This window comes from Felis catus, chromosome A1, assembly GCF_018350175.1.
Source record: "Felis catus isolate Fca126 chromosome A1, F.catus_Fca126_mat1.0, whole genome shotgun sequence".
In the NCBI taxonomy this organism is placed as follows: Eukaryota; Metazoa; Chordata; class Mammalia; order Carnivora; family Felidae; genus Felis; species Felis catus.
This window is the reverse complement of record NC_058368.1, coordinates 208932443-208949950: the sequence shown is the minus strand read 5'-3', so window position 1 is coordinate 208949950 and position 17508 is coordinate 208932443. Positions and strand designations below refer to the sequence as shown.

Below are 17508 nucleotides of genomic sequence, written 5' to 3'. Positions count from 1 at the left end.
TCTTGTTTGAATTCAGATGAGATGTTAATTAACACTTTGCTTGTCTTTGCAAACAGGTTCATCCTAAATTCCACTATAAACAGGCTCATGACCCAGGAACAGACACTTCCTGCGTGACTTTTTCCTATGATGGTAATGTCCTTGCTTCTCGTGGAGGTAGGTTAAAAACTTTCTTTTGGATGTATTTCTATATATAAAATGATCATAATTAACCCTAATAAATGTTACACTAATATCTTAACAGTAAAGGTAGCTGTGCTTTTGTTAATGTAACTTTGTCAGTCTTCTTTTTCATTAAAATGCATATCCAATTTGGCAAAATTGTTTTATTAGAAGTTGTCAAGTCAAATTTAGAAAATATGTACTTTTTTGCCTGAGTTTTTATTTTAGCTTCAAATTCCATCAGAGTTTGAAGCCTCCAAGGATGACCTTTGCCTCTACTTTATGGAATTTTGTAGATGAATTTCTACAGTATTTCTATACTGTTTTTAAATTTAGAGTCTTCTGTTAGCTCACCATTAATTTTTTTTTTCCAGTTCAAACACTATAACAATTCAGTTAAAAAAAAAAAAGTTGTATACCTGGGTGTCATTTTTTAAATAGCTATGTAGTTTTATGTGACCATATTATAAGTTTACTTATCCACACTCATATGGTTGAATATGGGTTGTACCTTTTTGCTGAATCCTTCTCACATGGATAAGCTAAGTGTTAACTGAAGGAGATAAGAGAATAGTAAGGACGGCTTATGAGTAAAGCATTACGTGAAGTATGGGACATGACTGAGGATCTTCCTGGAGGCCCATTTGTGGGGAGGGAAAGAAACAGCAGAGTAAGTAGGTGGGAGCCATGTTACAGATGGCTTTAAATATCAAATAAAGAATTTAGTCTTTATTCCATAGGCCATGTTAATCTAGCAACACTACATTCAGTCATTCATTCACTCCATCAACTACTATATTATGTTGAGTAACTACTCTGAGTTACCATTATGCTAGGTGCTGGGTATACAATGTGAACATGATAGACAGAGTTCCTTCCCTGCAAGAATTTGCAACCTGGTGTAGAGAGTAGTGGGAGTGAGGGGGAGATGGAGAGACTTGGTACAGCTTTCACTCAGTTCAGCCATTCCATGTCTGTGTACCTCGGGGACTGTATTCAGGTTCTCTGTCCTCTGAGGAAGCCTTCTCTATTATGTCCAAACTACCCTTACTTACATAATTGTAAAAAATCAAAGCACATGTATATGTATTTTCTATTTATGGTAAATATGGAAAAGGTGGGTATTATAAAATATGTATTTTGGTTTATCAATTCTAACCTGTTCAAGTCCTGAGATGACTCTTAATTAAAACTATGTGTACTCTTTACTTACAAATAGTGGTTCTTACCCCAAGAGTCTGTATCTGAATCTTCTGGGAAAGTTTTTCAAATGATATATGTTTCACCTAGAAATTCTCACATTTACTCTTGCCCCTTTAGAAGGTGTACCCAAATCTCCAACGTGCAGTGGGGAGACAAGAGGGGAATAAGAGAAGTGTAGTTTGAAAATTCTTCTCAGAGGATTCTAAAACAGGCCAGCCCCAACCCAGTTGTTAAGTACTAGAAGTATAGGACTAATTCCATTTCAGTCAAAGCCATTTTGGTGATAATTCTTACCTTCCCCTTCCATCCTGTAATAGCTGTTGGGTACCATGTTGCCAACACAACATATATACTATATTCCATCCTTTTTCTTCCTGAGTGTATAGAATATGACAGATGGAAGTCAATTCAGCAGAGTCCCTGGGTGTTGTAAGATGTTCCTGCTAGTTCCAGAACCTGCCAGTTTAGCTAAACTCTTTAATGCAGATTAATGTTTTTTTTTTTTTTTACTGTTTGAGAATTGTGAGGATATGTAATCTTTTTTTTTTTCAAGACTAAAAGCAAAAAGGTGAATCTTACAAAGTTCTTCCAATATAAGCAGGACCCCAGTCCAGCCAGTTGTGGATTAGTGCACCTGCCAAAAGTTGTGTTTCAGAGGAAGAGTCACTTGGGAGAGAGGGGAGACTTTTATTGAACTCTCCACTCACCTCACTTGCACCTGATATTGATTCCTTATTGGACCCAAGGGGTTGAGGCGGGTCTCAGCTGTGGACATGGGGGAAAAAGAGCAGCAAAGACATTACTTATATGAGTTTTGGCTTTCATTCCGGTCAAGAATATTAGTTAGTAGCCCTATAGAAATATAAAAAAGTGATTCTTAGAAGAATATCCATTATACTTTAAAGAGCTTGGAAAAGCTGTACTCCCCAGCAAAGTGAAGAGTGATAGCCACATGTGGAGTTACACTGGAGGGAAGGGAATCACATGGCTCACCCTCATTAATGTTAATGGATAGCTTCATCTACACACCAACGGGAGAAAGAATCTGTTGTGAATTGAACTATTTTCAGTCCTGATGGTTGTTAAATTAATATCTTCTTAAGCAGTCAGGTTATGCTCAACTGTACCTTAGGGGAACTGCCAGCTGCTGTAAAATCACTCCTTAGAGTAGATTCTCCAGGGTTCCTTCTAGCCTACAGATGCTACATCAGTTGGAAAATTTATTTCTAGGAGACCAGTTCATTATCATATATCTTTCTACTGTTCTCACATCTACTACTTTCAAACTCCCCAAACAGTTAAAAAAAGTAAAACACTTATGTGCTTCTTTCTTTCTTTTTCTTTTTTTTTTTTTCTTTCTTTCCTTCCTATAGTTATACACTAAGGTTAGCAAACTCTAAGCTTGGAACTAGTTCTTTTTGCACAATGCACTTTCTGTCTTTTCTTTCTCTTTCCTCTATTAGGTGATGATACATTGAAATTATGGGACATTCGACAGTTTAATAAGCCACTTTTTTCAGCCTCGGGTCTTCCTACCATGTTCCCAATGTAAGTAGAATATTTTAAATAATTGATAAACGTAAGAGAATGAACAAGAAATTTCTTCACCTTAATGTTAATTTATATCGTATGTCTTCTAAAAAGAAATATGAAGAGTATTTGAAATCTGTTTTTGAAGATGCATTTTATTTTTTCTTTTCATTTGTACATTCTTCAGACCATAAAATTCTTTGGAAGTTGAAATGATGTATGTTCATGTATTTGTATGTGTGTGTTTATGTGTATACACACATAGGTCTTGGGGCAGTAAAAATATTTTAAGGGATTCAGTTGTTTTTTTTTTTTTTAATATGTATAAATGACAGGGTAAACCTCCGTATTGTTGTCTTTTAAAATTTGAATCCCATTCCATCAAAGCAATTTTCCATAGTTACTGAGCATTATTATATATTGTTTTCTCAATTTTTCTTATCTCAATTCCAGTCAATAATTCACTATCCTTCACTTGGTCAGAACATCCTGCTCGAGGTAGCTGAACACTGTTCTCTCCATTGTCTTACGTTGACAACTGAAACACGTAAAGATTTTTCTGAGGCAGCTGAGGTGGGATTTGAACTTTAAGTCCTACAGTTGGTGCCTAAGCAAAAGTTTCTATTTATGTAGAAATAAAATTTCACATCTGTGTTAAATAATGACCAACAGGGAGAGCGTGAAGTTGATGGAGGCGCCAAGTGCAGGAAACAGTGTAATAGCAGAGCACTAATTCTAGCGCGGTCCATTGCCCATGGCATTTATCTGTTAAGACAAACAGATGGACAAACAAACATGAATTTATAGCTGATGAGACTTTTTTGAACTATTATGCCTGCTGTAAGCTATGCTAACTGCATGACTTCTTTGGATCATGTCTTAGACTATTCACAATCAGGTGGCCAGATCTCTAATAACAAGAACTGTTGAATTCTAGCCATCAGTCAGGTTCCAGCGGTCCAACCTGCTCCTCATTTCATGGTGCTTGACTTGACAAACCTCAAATTATTTGGGGATGGTGGTTAGTGGTGATAAAAAACATAGTTCCAAAACTGGACAAAATAATCACTGCTTAGACATTAGTCATACAATGTCTATTTGTCTATAGTACCGTCAGTGTCTATCATTGAGTTTTCCCCATACTTCCTTTACATTAAAACATATAGCACGTAGAAGTTAAAAGCACACATTCTGGAATCAGACTGCCTAAGTTCAAAACCCAGCTGCACCACTTACTTTTGTGATCTTGGGCAAGGTTTATTTAATCTCTCTCTGCCTCAGTTTCCTCATCGGTAAAATGGGAATAATAATATCTACCTCATGGGATTATTGTGAAAATTAAACAAACAAAAAAATAAGTGCTTGAGTTACTGTAAGCCCTCTATAAGAGTTACTTCTTATTACAATGGTGTTGTTTAAACTGTATTTAACTCACTGTTGTAGGGTCATAAGCTTATGCTTATATACTGTTTTTTTGTCTGTAGGACCGACTGCTGTTTCAGTCCAGATGATAAACTCGTGGTCACTGGGACATCTGTTCAAAGGGGATGTGGCAGCGGCAAACTTGTTTTCTTTGAGCGCCGGACTTTCCAAAGGGTGTATGAAATAGACATCACAGATGCGGTATGTAAATTCTTTTCTTCTCAGCCTTGAGAATGAAGTGAAGTTTGCCTCTTAGTCATCTTTTGTTTTGGTTTTAGTTTTTAAATAGAACATAAGCCCTGGCCCTTACAGTGCAATGGTAGTTGCTTTTTTTCTCCGGCACAGGAATTATTAGACTGGTGCAGATTGGCTGATCTACCCTTTCCCTTCCTTTGACCCAGTATTTCCTATGGGTCTGTCACACTTCAGTCATAATTTCAGCTGGGCTGAGGATGTTTGCCCCTCTGCCAACCAGTTTGAAGAGAGCAGAAGCTAACCTAATTATTATGTAGGCTGTAGAAACGAGTGTCCCACAGTGTGCATGTTTGTGAAGATTCAGGGATTGTGGAAAGAAATGAAAGTTATGCCCTCAGAAAGTGATGAATTGTGTCATCGTTTCCTAAACCACGAAATCTTTGACAGAATTTGGCTTGCCAGAATTGTCATTGCTGTAAGACTGAGTTTCCACTGAGCTCAATTTCTATTTAGTTATTTGGAAGCTTAAAACATTTCAGATTTAACTTCTGCTATCTAAAAAAAAAAAAAAAATCCACTAGTTTTCTTTACATATTTATATAAGCACTAAAACTCCAGCATGCTTGCACTGATTCATTGATTCATTCATTCCTGTCCTGAGACTGGAGCTGTTTGTGATGCAGTAATAGTGAAGTTTCCCAGAGGAAAATCTGAAATCCTTTATAGTCTTCTAAAGTATGTATTATTATTTCGATAGTAAGGTAAGTCATTGTTATTTTCTGAATATGAAACAGACCAATTAATGTCTGTAAGTTTCCTTTGGCTCACTGTCAAATCCTTTAGCAATATCCTATATCTTAAACAGTGCCCTTAATGTAGGCTTCTCCAGTTGTTTCAGCTCTTTGTAAACAGTTGGGACATATTATGTACTTAAATGATTCAGACAATTGAACAACTGTTTTTAAATCACCAGTAAAAAGCTCCTGTCTCTAATGCTCTAGTATTACTATGGAGTCTTAATTTGTAGGCCCTAAATTTGAAACCATGGTATAGTTAGAGACAATGAAATAACAATGAGACTAATTCTAGATGAGTACTTGGGTTTTATAGATTCTAATCTCATGACATAATTTGAAATGTGCCAGCACTAATAATAATTTTTTGGGGGTATAGCCAAGAGCCAACTAAAATGCTAGAATCAAAGCAAACACTCTTGACTCTATCAACTTTAATCTCAAAAAATAAAATTATTATAATTGGTTGTTCCAGAAGTAAGCCATGTTCTGTTATGCCTCAATGACTGTACATTTCAGGATTACTCATGGTGTTGTGGTTTTAAAGTATAATTAAAATTGAAACCTAAATAAATTAAGGGATGTGTGATTGCACTTTTAAGACACACTAGGTTTTTGTAGTGTATAGAACATGCCATTTGCTGTGTTGCTCTGAGTTGCTTTTCTAGCTAGATCTTTTTCTCCATAGCCCTTACGGCCATTGCATCTATTGTATGTTTATTTGTTTTATCTGTGTTCTTCCACCAGGATGTAAGCCCACTAGAGCAGAAACGTTGTTGTGTTTGCTGTGATGTCCTCAGTGCTTAGAACTGACAGACATACAGGTCGTATTTAATCAATAGTTATTGAATAAGTGAATGGTATCCTGGAGAAGTACGTGTAATGCATACTGGAGAGCGCAAGTGTGTCTTAAAGAGTGAGGCAGGAGAGATGGAAAAGTAACCTGATCTTGTATGCCATAATAAGAAGGTGACTTTGTCTTTGTTTGTTTGTTTGTTTGTTTGTTTGTTTGTTTAAAACATCGGAATGACACAATCAGATTTAGGCTTTAGAACAGTTAATTTTTACTGAAGTGTGAAGGTTAGATTTATAAGATTTCATTTGTGTATGAAGGCTGAGGTTTATTACTTGGGAAACTGGGCCAGTATTCTCTGAGATTAAAAAAGAAAGAAAAAGAAAAGAAAGCAGAATTTGGAAGAAATATAGTGCATTGTTGATATGTTGAGCTTGAAATGCCAGCAGGATGTCTGGGTGGAGATAGTAGGCAGATGGGTACATGGGTTTGGTGCCTAAGAGAAGACACAGTTTTGGGAGAAATATTTGCAGTTTTGTAGTTGAAATAGTGGCTGCTGATTAGTTTAAGGCACAAAGGATGGAGAATATGAGCCCTAGGAAACCTGAATTTTAAGGGATGAGCAAATGAAGAGAAGCAAACAAAAGAGAATGGTCATTAAGTAAATGGACTGTACCTTATATTGAATTATGTTAGAAAAGTCAGAAAACAGATTTTGAGATCCATATTAATAGATGGGTGAAGAGAAAACTTCAAATAGGGACAAAGCCATGGCACTTTAAAGTGGTCTTTTACATAATTGATTTAAGATTTGTTTGCATTTTTGTTCTTAATATTAGACAGCATTGTTTGTTTTGTTCTTTTGAAGTTTATTTGTTTTTGAGAGAGAGAGCACACAAACAGGGGAGGGGCAGAGAAAGAGAGGGAGAGAGAGAGAATCCCAAGCAGACTCTGTGTGCTATCAGCACAGAGCCCGACCCCGGCTCCATCTCACAAACTGAACCCTGAGACCATGACCTGAGCCGAAATCAAGAGTTGGACGCTTAACCGTGACTGAGCTGCCCAGGCCGCCCCATCCCCACCCCCTGTCCTAGACAGCACTGTGTTTGTTTACATAGTAAGTAGAATGTTATGTTAAAGGAACTTTAAAATGTCTCTTTGATTTATTTTCTGAAGTTTTAAGTCTTCTTGGAATGTAAGAAAATAAGTGTATTCTTTGGAATGGATAAAGAGGGTGGGCATTTTGCTAGAAGGACCAAAAATGTCTCTTCTTTTATTGTGTTCTTGTCATTAAAAACCAGAATAGTCATTTCTTTTGGAAATACCGCACTCTGCTGTGGTAAGGTACTTACTATGTTGAGTTTTAATTTACATAAAAGACAACATCTCATCCTTCCTATCAGCAGTTAGTGGTGTGCTTGCTCGGCTAGGCACAGACAACGGTGGCTTCAGGTCTATCCTACATGAATCCATTTACTTGAATAAAATACTAGTGATTGTATTCTCACATCCTCTTCTAAAATAAAAAAATACACCCCTACATCATTATATTTTAGAATGCCAAGCTCGGCACGTATATGGAACCAAATACTGTCTTCAGTCAGGGATGTTAACAGCTATATAGTTTCCTAATAACTAAAAACTATACTATAACTTTCACAATAAATAGCTTTTAAAAACATAATAATTGCATTTTCCTCATTTATTTTTGAAACAAACTTAAAGGAAAAACTAGTTTTAATTCCAGTCTCTGCATTGTCACATGCTCTGAAATTTTTTTTTCTCTATTCAACGTAGAGATACTCTTCACTAGGAAATGACAAACGTTTCTTTAACATTTACTATTTTTATTGTATGATGTTCATACACATTTTACAATTCCAAAATTATTTTTAGATGTTTCTCTGTAGTTCAATTGTGTTTACTCAACTTAAAAAACGTGCATATTTCTCATTTATCATCTAATTTTTTATGATTCGGGTAGTGTGCTTAGCCTCCTTTCTAAGATAAATTCCAGAATATAACTTGAATCTTGAGTTTTACAAGCTCACTTTAGTTTTTGTGTAAGATGGGGTTCTAAGCTTTTATATATTGTGTAAAAGGCTACCATTACTCTATTTTATGTGATCAAAGTATAGGAGAGAAAGAATGAACAAAATATAATTTGGAGATGATGTATCATTTTTTTTTTAATAATTATGTTTGGGGGGCGCCTGGGTGGCGCAGTCGGTTGAGCGTCCGACTTCAGCCAGGTCACGATCTCGCGGTCCGTGGGTTCGAGCCCCGCGTCGGGCTCTGGGCTGATGGCTCAGAGCCTGGAGCCTGTTTCCGATTCTGTGTCTCCCTCTCTCTCTGCCCCTCCCCCATTCATGCTCTGTCTCTCTCTGTCCCAAAAATAAATAAACGATGAAAAAAAAATTAAAAAAAAAATTATGTTTGGAAGAAACATAGGCAGTTTCAAACCTTTTCAAAGTTCTAGTTATTTCAGGAGATGCCCTGAAATAACGTTATGGTCTATTATTAACTTAGTGATTTTTCATCAAACTATAATTTGTTATAAAATGACTAACAGAATTTCCCTCTTTTTAACTAATATAAATCAAAGGACATGATTTATACAATTATTCTAACATTACCATTTATACTCTTTAACCCAAGCATGATGGAATAAAGTTTTTTGACCTGGTATTATTTAAGATGGCAGCCTCCTCACCTCAGTTGCTTTCAGAAATAATTTACCCAAAAGAAATTGGGTAAAGAGGAAAAGAGTGAAAAAGAAGGAGCGCCTGGGTGGCTCATTTGGTTAAGCATCCGACTCTTGGTTTTGGCTCAGGTCCTGATCTCATGGTTCGTGTGTGCAAGCCCCGCATCAGGCTCTGCACTGACAGTGTGGAGCCTGCTTGGGATTCCATCTCTCCCTTTCTCTCTGCCCCTCCCCTGCACTCTCTCTCCTGTCTCTCTCTCTCTCAGAAATAAATAAATAAACACTAAAAAAAATGTTTAAGGAAAAAAAGTAGAAAGGCAAAAAGCCAGAAATTTCACACTTGATCCTGACTATTCTTCTGATTTGTTAGCTTATGTGCTTTGGTGAGGGAACTCTGTTTCTGTGAACATTGAGTGAACAAAGTGAGGAATAGAAGGAAAAAAAATCAAACTTTTATTTACAAAACTTGGCTGTAGCATCTAGCAAACTGATCTGGTATATGGCCACTTAAGGAAAAGGAAGGGAAATTTGCTTTGGTATTTTCAACTAGACTGCTTTATTTCATTCATTCATTCATTCATTCGTTCATTCATTTTCAACTAAACTGCTTTAGATATTTCAAAGTTGATTGAGAATACGAGTACCAACAGAAGAAATACAATAGCATTTTAAGGAAGAAAAAAGATTCATTTGTGACTAAAGCATATCTGATTATCTTTAGGAACATTATTTAACCACCAAAGAGAACGTATAGAGCAAGGATTATCCAAGGTTTTTGCTTCTTTTCTACCATTACTTGTTCTCCAGAATATCCCCTTCCTGTGAGAAATGAAATCTAGATTATGCATATCTCATTTATGTTATTTAAGAAAGAAACTCAGAATGTCAAGTAATTGGTATAATCAGTTTGAGTTCTTATTATTAATTTTTTTCATGGAGCCAACTCTGCAGTTAGAGAAAGTGTATATTCTGGATCTGTCTTCCTGGGACTTTATCAATTATTTGCATCTTCATCAAATGGAGGAAAGTGAAATAAAAACAATGACTTTTCTGTTTATTATTAACTCTGGCCTTCCCCTAAAAGATAGGGAGAACTTGAAGTTTTTCTGCCATATTTATTTATTTACTTACTTACTACAGGCTGTATTTCTGCCCCTTATTATCATGGGTGTTGATTGAAAAATACATAATTATTGTCAAAATTATATTAATTAAATTATAGCATATATATGTACCAAAGGAAGGAGAAATATTTTATTTAAGACCTATTTATCTTATTATGGAGATAGTCTATTAGATACACTAAGGAGAAAGTGAGGTCCATATTGTGTTAAAAAAAATGGTTTCTTTTTTCTTTTAATATTTATTTATTTTTGCGAGAGAGAAGGAGAGAAAGAGAGCAAGTGTGAGCGGGGCAGGGGTAGAGAGAGGGAGGGAGACACAGAATGGGAAGCAGGCTCCAGGCTCCGAGCTGTCAGCACAGAGCCTGATGTGGGGCTTGAACTCACAGACCACAAAATCATGACCTGAACCAAAGTTGGATGTTTAACCGACTGAGCCACCCAGGAGCCCCTAAAAAAAAAAAATGATTTCTTTTGAAAAAAAAAAAAAAAAAAACACTTCTATAAACATATCAGCCATGTTTCCTTCTTTATTTAATTAGGTGAAGTTCTGATGGGAACTTGAATTTACATTATTTTTCCTTAACTTGCAAGCTCTGATTCTTCATATATATCAGTGAGGACTATATCCTATCAGCTCTTGGGTTTTTTTATTTCTTTGTTTCTTAGAGAGAGTGCGAGCGCAGGGAGAGAAGGGCAGAGGGAGGAAGAGAGAGAATCTTAAGCAGGCTCCATGCTTAAGATTAAGAGTCTAATGGGCTTGATGTGGGGCTCAATCCTACAACCCTGGGATCATGATCTGACCTGAAATCAAGACTTGGGCACTCAATCAACTAAGCCACCCAGGCACCCCAACTTTTTGGTATTTTAATGTATTTTCTGGCTATAAATGTAGTACATATTGAATCTAAAAATCTGACAATGTAGAAAAGATCACTAAGAAAGTAAATAGCATATCTAATCATGTCACACATAGATTATTCCCCATATGACATTTAAATTAATAAATTTTGATGTCCAAGAAAATTGCTGTATTTGTTAACCTAAAGAATGACCTATAACATAGAATGAAAGTATTACTGCTTTCATTTCACATAAAAAATTTTTGTGTTTTTATTAGCAAAGTGTATTGATATTTTAAATCCAAAGAGATTTAAGGGAAAGAATAAATGGTTATAACAAAGCCATAAAATAATGGACCCATCACAAAGCTAGCTAGCTATTTATCTTAATTTATAAGTGTAAGGAACATGCTGACCATTCCGACTACAGTCATCCTCCATTATTTGTACATATGTAAGAGAGCAGAAAGGTCATTCAAATTAATGGCTATTCCAGAAGTCCTCAGAAATGGCTTTGGAAAGTATCTTTGTTCTTACATTTGAGTATGGATATAACCACTCTGGAAATTCACTTCAAACAAATTAATGAAGCTAGGCTTGTGATAGCTGGTCTCTGGAGAATTGAACAACTCCTCTCTTCTTTCATTTCATACTGGGAGTAGACTAATGATCTGTCTCACTGATAGAAGATTCCAGCTCAGGCAGAATTGCACCTCTTTAAGTGTTTTCTAGAAATAAAGGAGTCAAGCAATGTCTTTGCCCAGCCAGGATCATACAGGTAATAGTACACAGAGGAAACTGGAGCTATTGCCAGTGTGAATGCCAACTGAAAATAAACTCAAAAGAAAAATTATATTTGGCATTTATCTGCCTTCTAAAATACAGTGAAACCTTCCTAATGTGAAGCTCAGGGGATGGAAAAAATGGGCTTTGAGTTTAACTAGCTTTCTATTATCTGATTTTTATTAAAGAGTAATCAGGCAGCTGGTTGACTAGGGAATAGCAGTTGCTTTGAATTATGTATTATTTTGAATAAAGCAGCATCAGCTTAATGAAATTTTGCTGTAATTCACTTTCTTGGGAGGATTAAACAATGCAGATTCTCTATGGATACTGATTAACATATTTGTACTTAATAAAATATGTGTATTTCCCAACAGCCAAGTGATAAGACAGTATATTCAACATAGGTCTTTGGAGCATTTGCTCTTTGGGAACAGGAAGGCAGGGTACATGAGCACTGGTCGTTTCCTGGTCTTCCGAGATGTATGAATACTTGATGAAGAACTTGGGAGTAAGTAGAAAATGATGCAGTTTTAATGTAAATCTGCCAGTACAACAGTTACATGGTTCTTTCTCTAGCACTACCTTTTTTAGGGTCAAGAGCTAATTTCCAACATGGTCATTAGGACAGTGTCTTATTGTCAGGATGCACAATGATCAGCGCCTGCTACTTTCTGTAGGAGTATTTTCTTTAATCACTGAAGAAAAGGTATGCCATTGGGCTATGATGAAAAACAATATTGCATTTTGGCTGCTTCTGTGGTTTGGATTACTAAATTATTTCTTGAGGCAAGCAGCATACTTATGAGAGTTCAATTTAAACAGTACTGGACCGGGGTGCCTGGGTGGCTCAGTTGGTTGAGCGTCCAACTCTTGATCTGGCTCAGTTTATGATCTTACAGTTTGTGGGCTTGAGCCCCACATTGGGCTCCTTGCTGAGCATGGAGCCTGTGAATATTCTCTCTCTCTCTCTCTCTCTCTCTCTCTCTCTCTTTCTCTCACTCTCTCACTCTCTCTGTCCTTCTGCCTCTCCCCCACTCTTTCTGCAAATACCTACATACATATACACACATGCACACACATACATACATACACACATACATACATACGTAAACTTGGACCTCAGCTGGAGTCCCCTGCTAAGTTAGCTGTTAGCTTCACAGTGTCCAAGGGGGTGCTGGTATCAGTAAGACTTGATGAAATTACTTCTCGTTGCGGATAAAACTATCATGTTGTGGATGTTCCAGGACAGTAGGTCTCAGGACTTGAAGAATACAGTTGAGTACTCATCTGTAGGCACATGCAAATAGTAAAGAAATCCCTGATGTTTTGGTAATATTTGCCTTATCAAGTCGTTCACTGTTTTTAAGTAAGGAAAATGATAAGAACTAATTTAGTGCTGACTCATTGTTATTATTTTTGAAAATTATACAATAAAATCTATCCTTTTAAAAAATGTTCAGTTCTGTGATTTTTAACACATGTATGGATTTATGTAGCCACCATCAACACAGTCAGGGTACAGAACAGCTCCATCACCCCCAAAACACTTCTTTGTGCTCTGCCTCTGGGGTCACTGACTCGCTGCCTCCCCTGCCCCCCTCTCCTAACCCCTAGCGTTCACTGATCTGTGCTCCACTGTAGTACTACCTTTTCAAGAACTTGTCTTCTATATGGATTCATATCGTATAACCTTCTTAGACCAACATCTTTTGGCAGAATGCTTTTGAGATTCATCCAGGTCATGGTGTGTATTGATTTGGTTGTTACATTTTATTGCCAAGTAGTATTCCACTGTGTGGGGATAGCACAGTTTACTGCAGGACATGTGATTGTTTCCAGTTTTTAGAGATTATGTATAGAGCTGCCATAAGCATTCATATCTCAGTTCATTCATTTCTCTAGAGTAAAAACCTAAGAGTAGGCTTCCTAGGTCATACAGTGAGTATGTGATTATTTTTAAAAGAAAATGCCAAGCTGTTCTTCCGATTAACAGCACCGTGTTGCATTTTTACCATCGGTGTATTTGTTTTCCACTTGCTCAATATCCCCACCAAAACTCTGTGTTGTTGAAGCACCAGTTTTTCAAATTTTTTTGAAATTCTTTAAATCAGGTTTAAACCAAGGTTGTTTGTGTTCTTCTTGTTAAGTTTTCAGAGTCCTTTATCTATTCTAGACACCAAGTTCTTTTTAGGTTAAGTTCTTTTTAGGATATTTGCAAATATTTCCTCCTAGTCTGTTGCTTATTTTTTTCTTTTTCTTAGTTGTGTATTTTACAAAGCAAAAGATTTTAATGTTGATAAAACCTAACTTATCAGTTTTTTCTTTATAGAGTGTACTTTTGGTGTCATGTCTAAGAGCTCCTTGACTGACCCCAGATCACCCAGATTTTCTTCTAAACATTTTATGCCTTATATTTAGGTCTGCTGGTCCAGTTTGGGCTAAATGTTTGATGAAATGGGGGGAGGCATTAAGTTGAGGCAGGGCCTGGACTAGGGCCAGGCTCAAGCACAAAATTTAAGGAGGTGCCAAATAACTCAGTAATCAAGATAAATGACATTTAAATTTTTTTTTTCTTTTAATGTTTATTTATTTTTGAGAGACAGAGAGAAACAGAGAACAAGCAGGGGAGGAACAGAGAGAGAGGGAGACACAGAATGTGAAGCAAGGCTCTAAGCTCTGAGCCGTCAGCACAGAGCCCGACGCAGGGCTCGAACCCATGAACCATGAGATCATGACCTGAGCCGAAGTCAGTCGCTTAGCTGACTGAGCCACGCAGGCACCCCAAGATAAATGACATTTTAATGCAACATTATAAAAAATGAAAATTAATGCAAAAAATCCAGGATGAATAATATACCAGTGTTTTAAACAAAAGTGGGATGAATAACAGTGCTGTGCCAAGCTGTATTAAAGCTTAAGGCAAAAGGAAAACTGAGTTGGACTCACCTGTCTTTTTCAAATTTTGATATTTCTGTGCATCACAGATTTGGGGTGGGGGATAGAGGAAGTACTAGAATGAGGGAAATGGTAAACTCACTTCTGCTTCAGTGATGCTTTGAATTTGGGACTAATTCCCCAATCCACCTATACTATTTACTTTTCAGAGTCCTCGAGTAGGTGTTCCATGCCTTCTGTCTTATATAACTGTGTTCGGAGGGAGGACTGAGTGGAATGTTTCCTTTGTCTCACCCAAACCAGTTCTTCTCTTTTTTCTTTTTTTTTTTCATTAAAAAAATGACAATGGTAATGGAAAATGCATAATGAAATAGTACAGATCGCAGTAGATGTGACTAGGAGGAAGCTTCTAAGATTCCTGCACGTTTGTGAGGACATTCATATTGTAGGAAGTAAAATACTGTCATTGATCTTGGTGTAGGTCCCTTCTCCTATTCTGGTGGCATGTTCCCTTGACATAACTGCGCCACAGGCAAAGCTCCTGGCTTTTGCTTAATTAGCTGCCATCTGGCATCAAGCATACTTTGTTCAGTTTCTCAATATGATCTTCCAGAATCTGTCTCCTGTTCTGCAAACCACAGCTTACCTCTTTTATATGAAATTTAGACTTACTCTTAAGAGAAGATTTTGCAGCCCTCCCAAAGAGTTCATTCCTGTTGAAATCTCTTACCATCAGATCTTTTTCTTTTTCCTCTGTACTTTAGCCTCACATTCGTATGCTTAGAGCCCACATCCTTTACTCCAGTCCTCATGGAGTTGGAGAACAGCTGGCCAACATCCTCTGTTTCCTCTTATAAAGTTTCTGTTCAGTCTTGTCTAAGGGAACCAAACTTAGTTGGTTTTTTTTTTTTTTAAACATTTCCTTGTGGCTCATATTTTCTCAACATTTCTCTTATCTCTGATACTCTCTTTTCAGCCATGCTCTTCTTTGAAATAATGGTTGCTATAGGAATTCACATTCAAAGTCTATAGTGAGATGCCTTTCCTGTAATTATCTATTTGAGAATCTGTGTGAAATGATCTCATTTTTAGAGTTATATTGAGTTGAAGTGGCAATCACATGCTACTTTAGACTTCATAAATCATGGAAAGCGAAAGAATGAGGACCAAAAGGAGGGCTTGTTCAGTTTAATAGTTTACTCATTTTCTAGTGGCATTTAACCCTGTAACATGCTATATTAAAAGGCATCTGCTACTTATTGGTGTCAGCAGTTTCAAAGAAATGTTTTCTGTTTACTGTTTTGCTTCCATTTCTGGACAAGTAAAAACAGTAGCAAAAGTCAGTATTACCCTTTTGATTAAATAGAAACATTTTTTTTCCCTTCTCTACATGAGAGTTTGGGATTTTATTTAATTGGTATTTAAACTTATTTATATTTCCTTGTATAGATACGATTACCATGAACGACAAAACTGAGTGAAGAATTAGCCACTTGATAGTACAACCCTGAAGGAGAAAAATACTTGACTCCTTTACAAAATATCAGAAAAGAAAAACTTGATTTTTTTACATTAAATATAATTTATTGTCAAATTGTTTTCCATACAACACCCAGTGCTCATCCCAACAGGTGCCCTCCTCAATGCCCATCACCCACTTTCCCCTCTCTCCCACCCCCCCATCAACCCTCCGTTTGTTCTCAGTATTTAAGAGTCTCTCATGGTTTGCCTCCTTCCTTCCCTATAACTTTTTGTTTTCCCCCTTCCCCTCCCCCCTGGTCTTCTGTTAAGTTTCTCAGGATCCACATAAGAGTGAAAACATATGGTATCTGTCTTTCTCTGTATGACTTATTTCACTTAGCAAACACTCTCCAGTTCCATCCACGTTGCTACAAAAGGCCATATTTCATTCTTTGTCATTGCCACGTAGTATTCCATTGTGTATATAAACCACAATTTCTTTATCCATTCATCAGTTGATGGACATTTAGGCTCTTTCCATAATTTGGCTATTGTTGAAAGTGCTGCTGTAAACATTGGGGTACAAGTGCCCCCATGCATCAGCACTCCTGTATCCCTTGGGTAAATTCCTAGCAGTGCAATTGCTGGGTCATAGGGTAGATCTATTTTTTTTTTTTAATTTTTTTTTTCAACGTTTTTATTTATTTTTGGGACAGAGAGAGACAGCATGAACGGGGGAGGGGCAGAGAGAGAGGGAGATGCAGAATCGGAAACAGGCTCCAGACTCCGAGCCATCAGCCCAGAGCCTGACGCGGGGCTCGAACTCACGGACCGCGAGATCATGACCTGGCTGAAGTCGGACGCTTAACTGACTGCGCCACCCAGGCGCCCCCTATTTTTAATTTTTTGAGGAACCTCCACACTGTTTTCCAGAGCGGCTGCACCAATTTGCATTCCCACCAACAGTGCAAGAGGGTTCCCGTTTCTCCGCATCCTCTCCAGCATCTATAGTCTCCTGATTTGTTCATTTTAGCCACTCTAACCGGCATGAGGTGGTATCTCATTGTGGTTTGGATTTGTATTTCCCTGATGAGGAGTGACATTGAGCATCTTTTCATGTGCCTGTTGGCCATCTGGATGTCTTCTTTAGAAAAGTGTCTATTCATGTCTTCTGCCCATTTCTTCACTGGATTATTTGTTTTTCGGGTGTGGAGTTTGGTGAGTTCTTTACAGATTTTGGATACTATTCCTTTGTCCGATATGTCATTTGCAAATATCTTTTCCCATTCCGTTGGTTGTCTTTTAGTTTTGTTGATTGTTTCCTTTGCAGTGCAGAAGCTTTTTGTCTTCATGAGGTCCCAATAGTTCATTTTTGCTTTTAATTCTCTTGCCTTTGGAGATGTGTCAAGTAAGAGATTGCTACGGCTGAGGTCAGAGAGGTTTTTTCCTGCTTTCTTCTCTGGGGTTTTGATGGTTTCCTGTCTCACATTCAGTTCTTTCATCCATTTTAAGTTTATTTTTATGAATGGTGTAAGAAAGTGGTCTAGTTTCAACCTTCTGCATATTGCTGTCCAGTTCTCCCAGCACCATTTGTTAAAGA

General features: G+C 37.1%; 1 protein-coding gene across 1 annotated transcript in view; it reads left to right on the top strand.

Moving 5' to 3' along the window:
* Positions 1–17508, top strand: part of WDR70 (WD repeat domain 70) — a 298625-nt gene that overhangs the window by 245778 nt on the left and 35339 nt on the right. The window contains exons 11-13 of the mRNA XM_019811747.2: positions 57–156; positions 2829–2913; positions 4380–4518. Of these exons, the coding sequence (XP_019667306.1) occupies positions 57–156; positions 2829–2913; positions 4380–4518 (324 nt within the window). The remainder of the gene's footprint in view (positions 1–56; positions 157–2828; positions 2914–4379; positions 4519–17508) is intronic.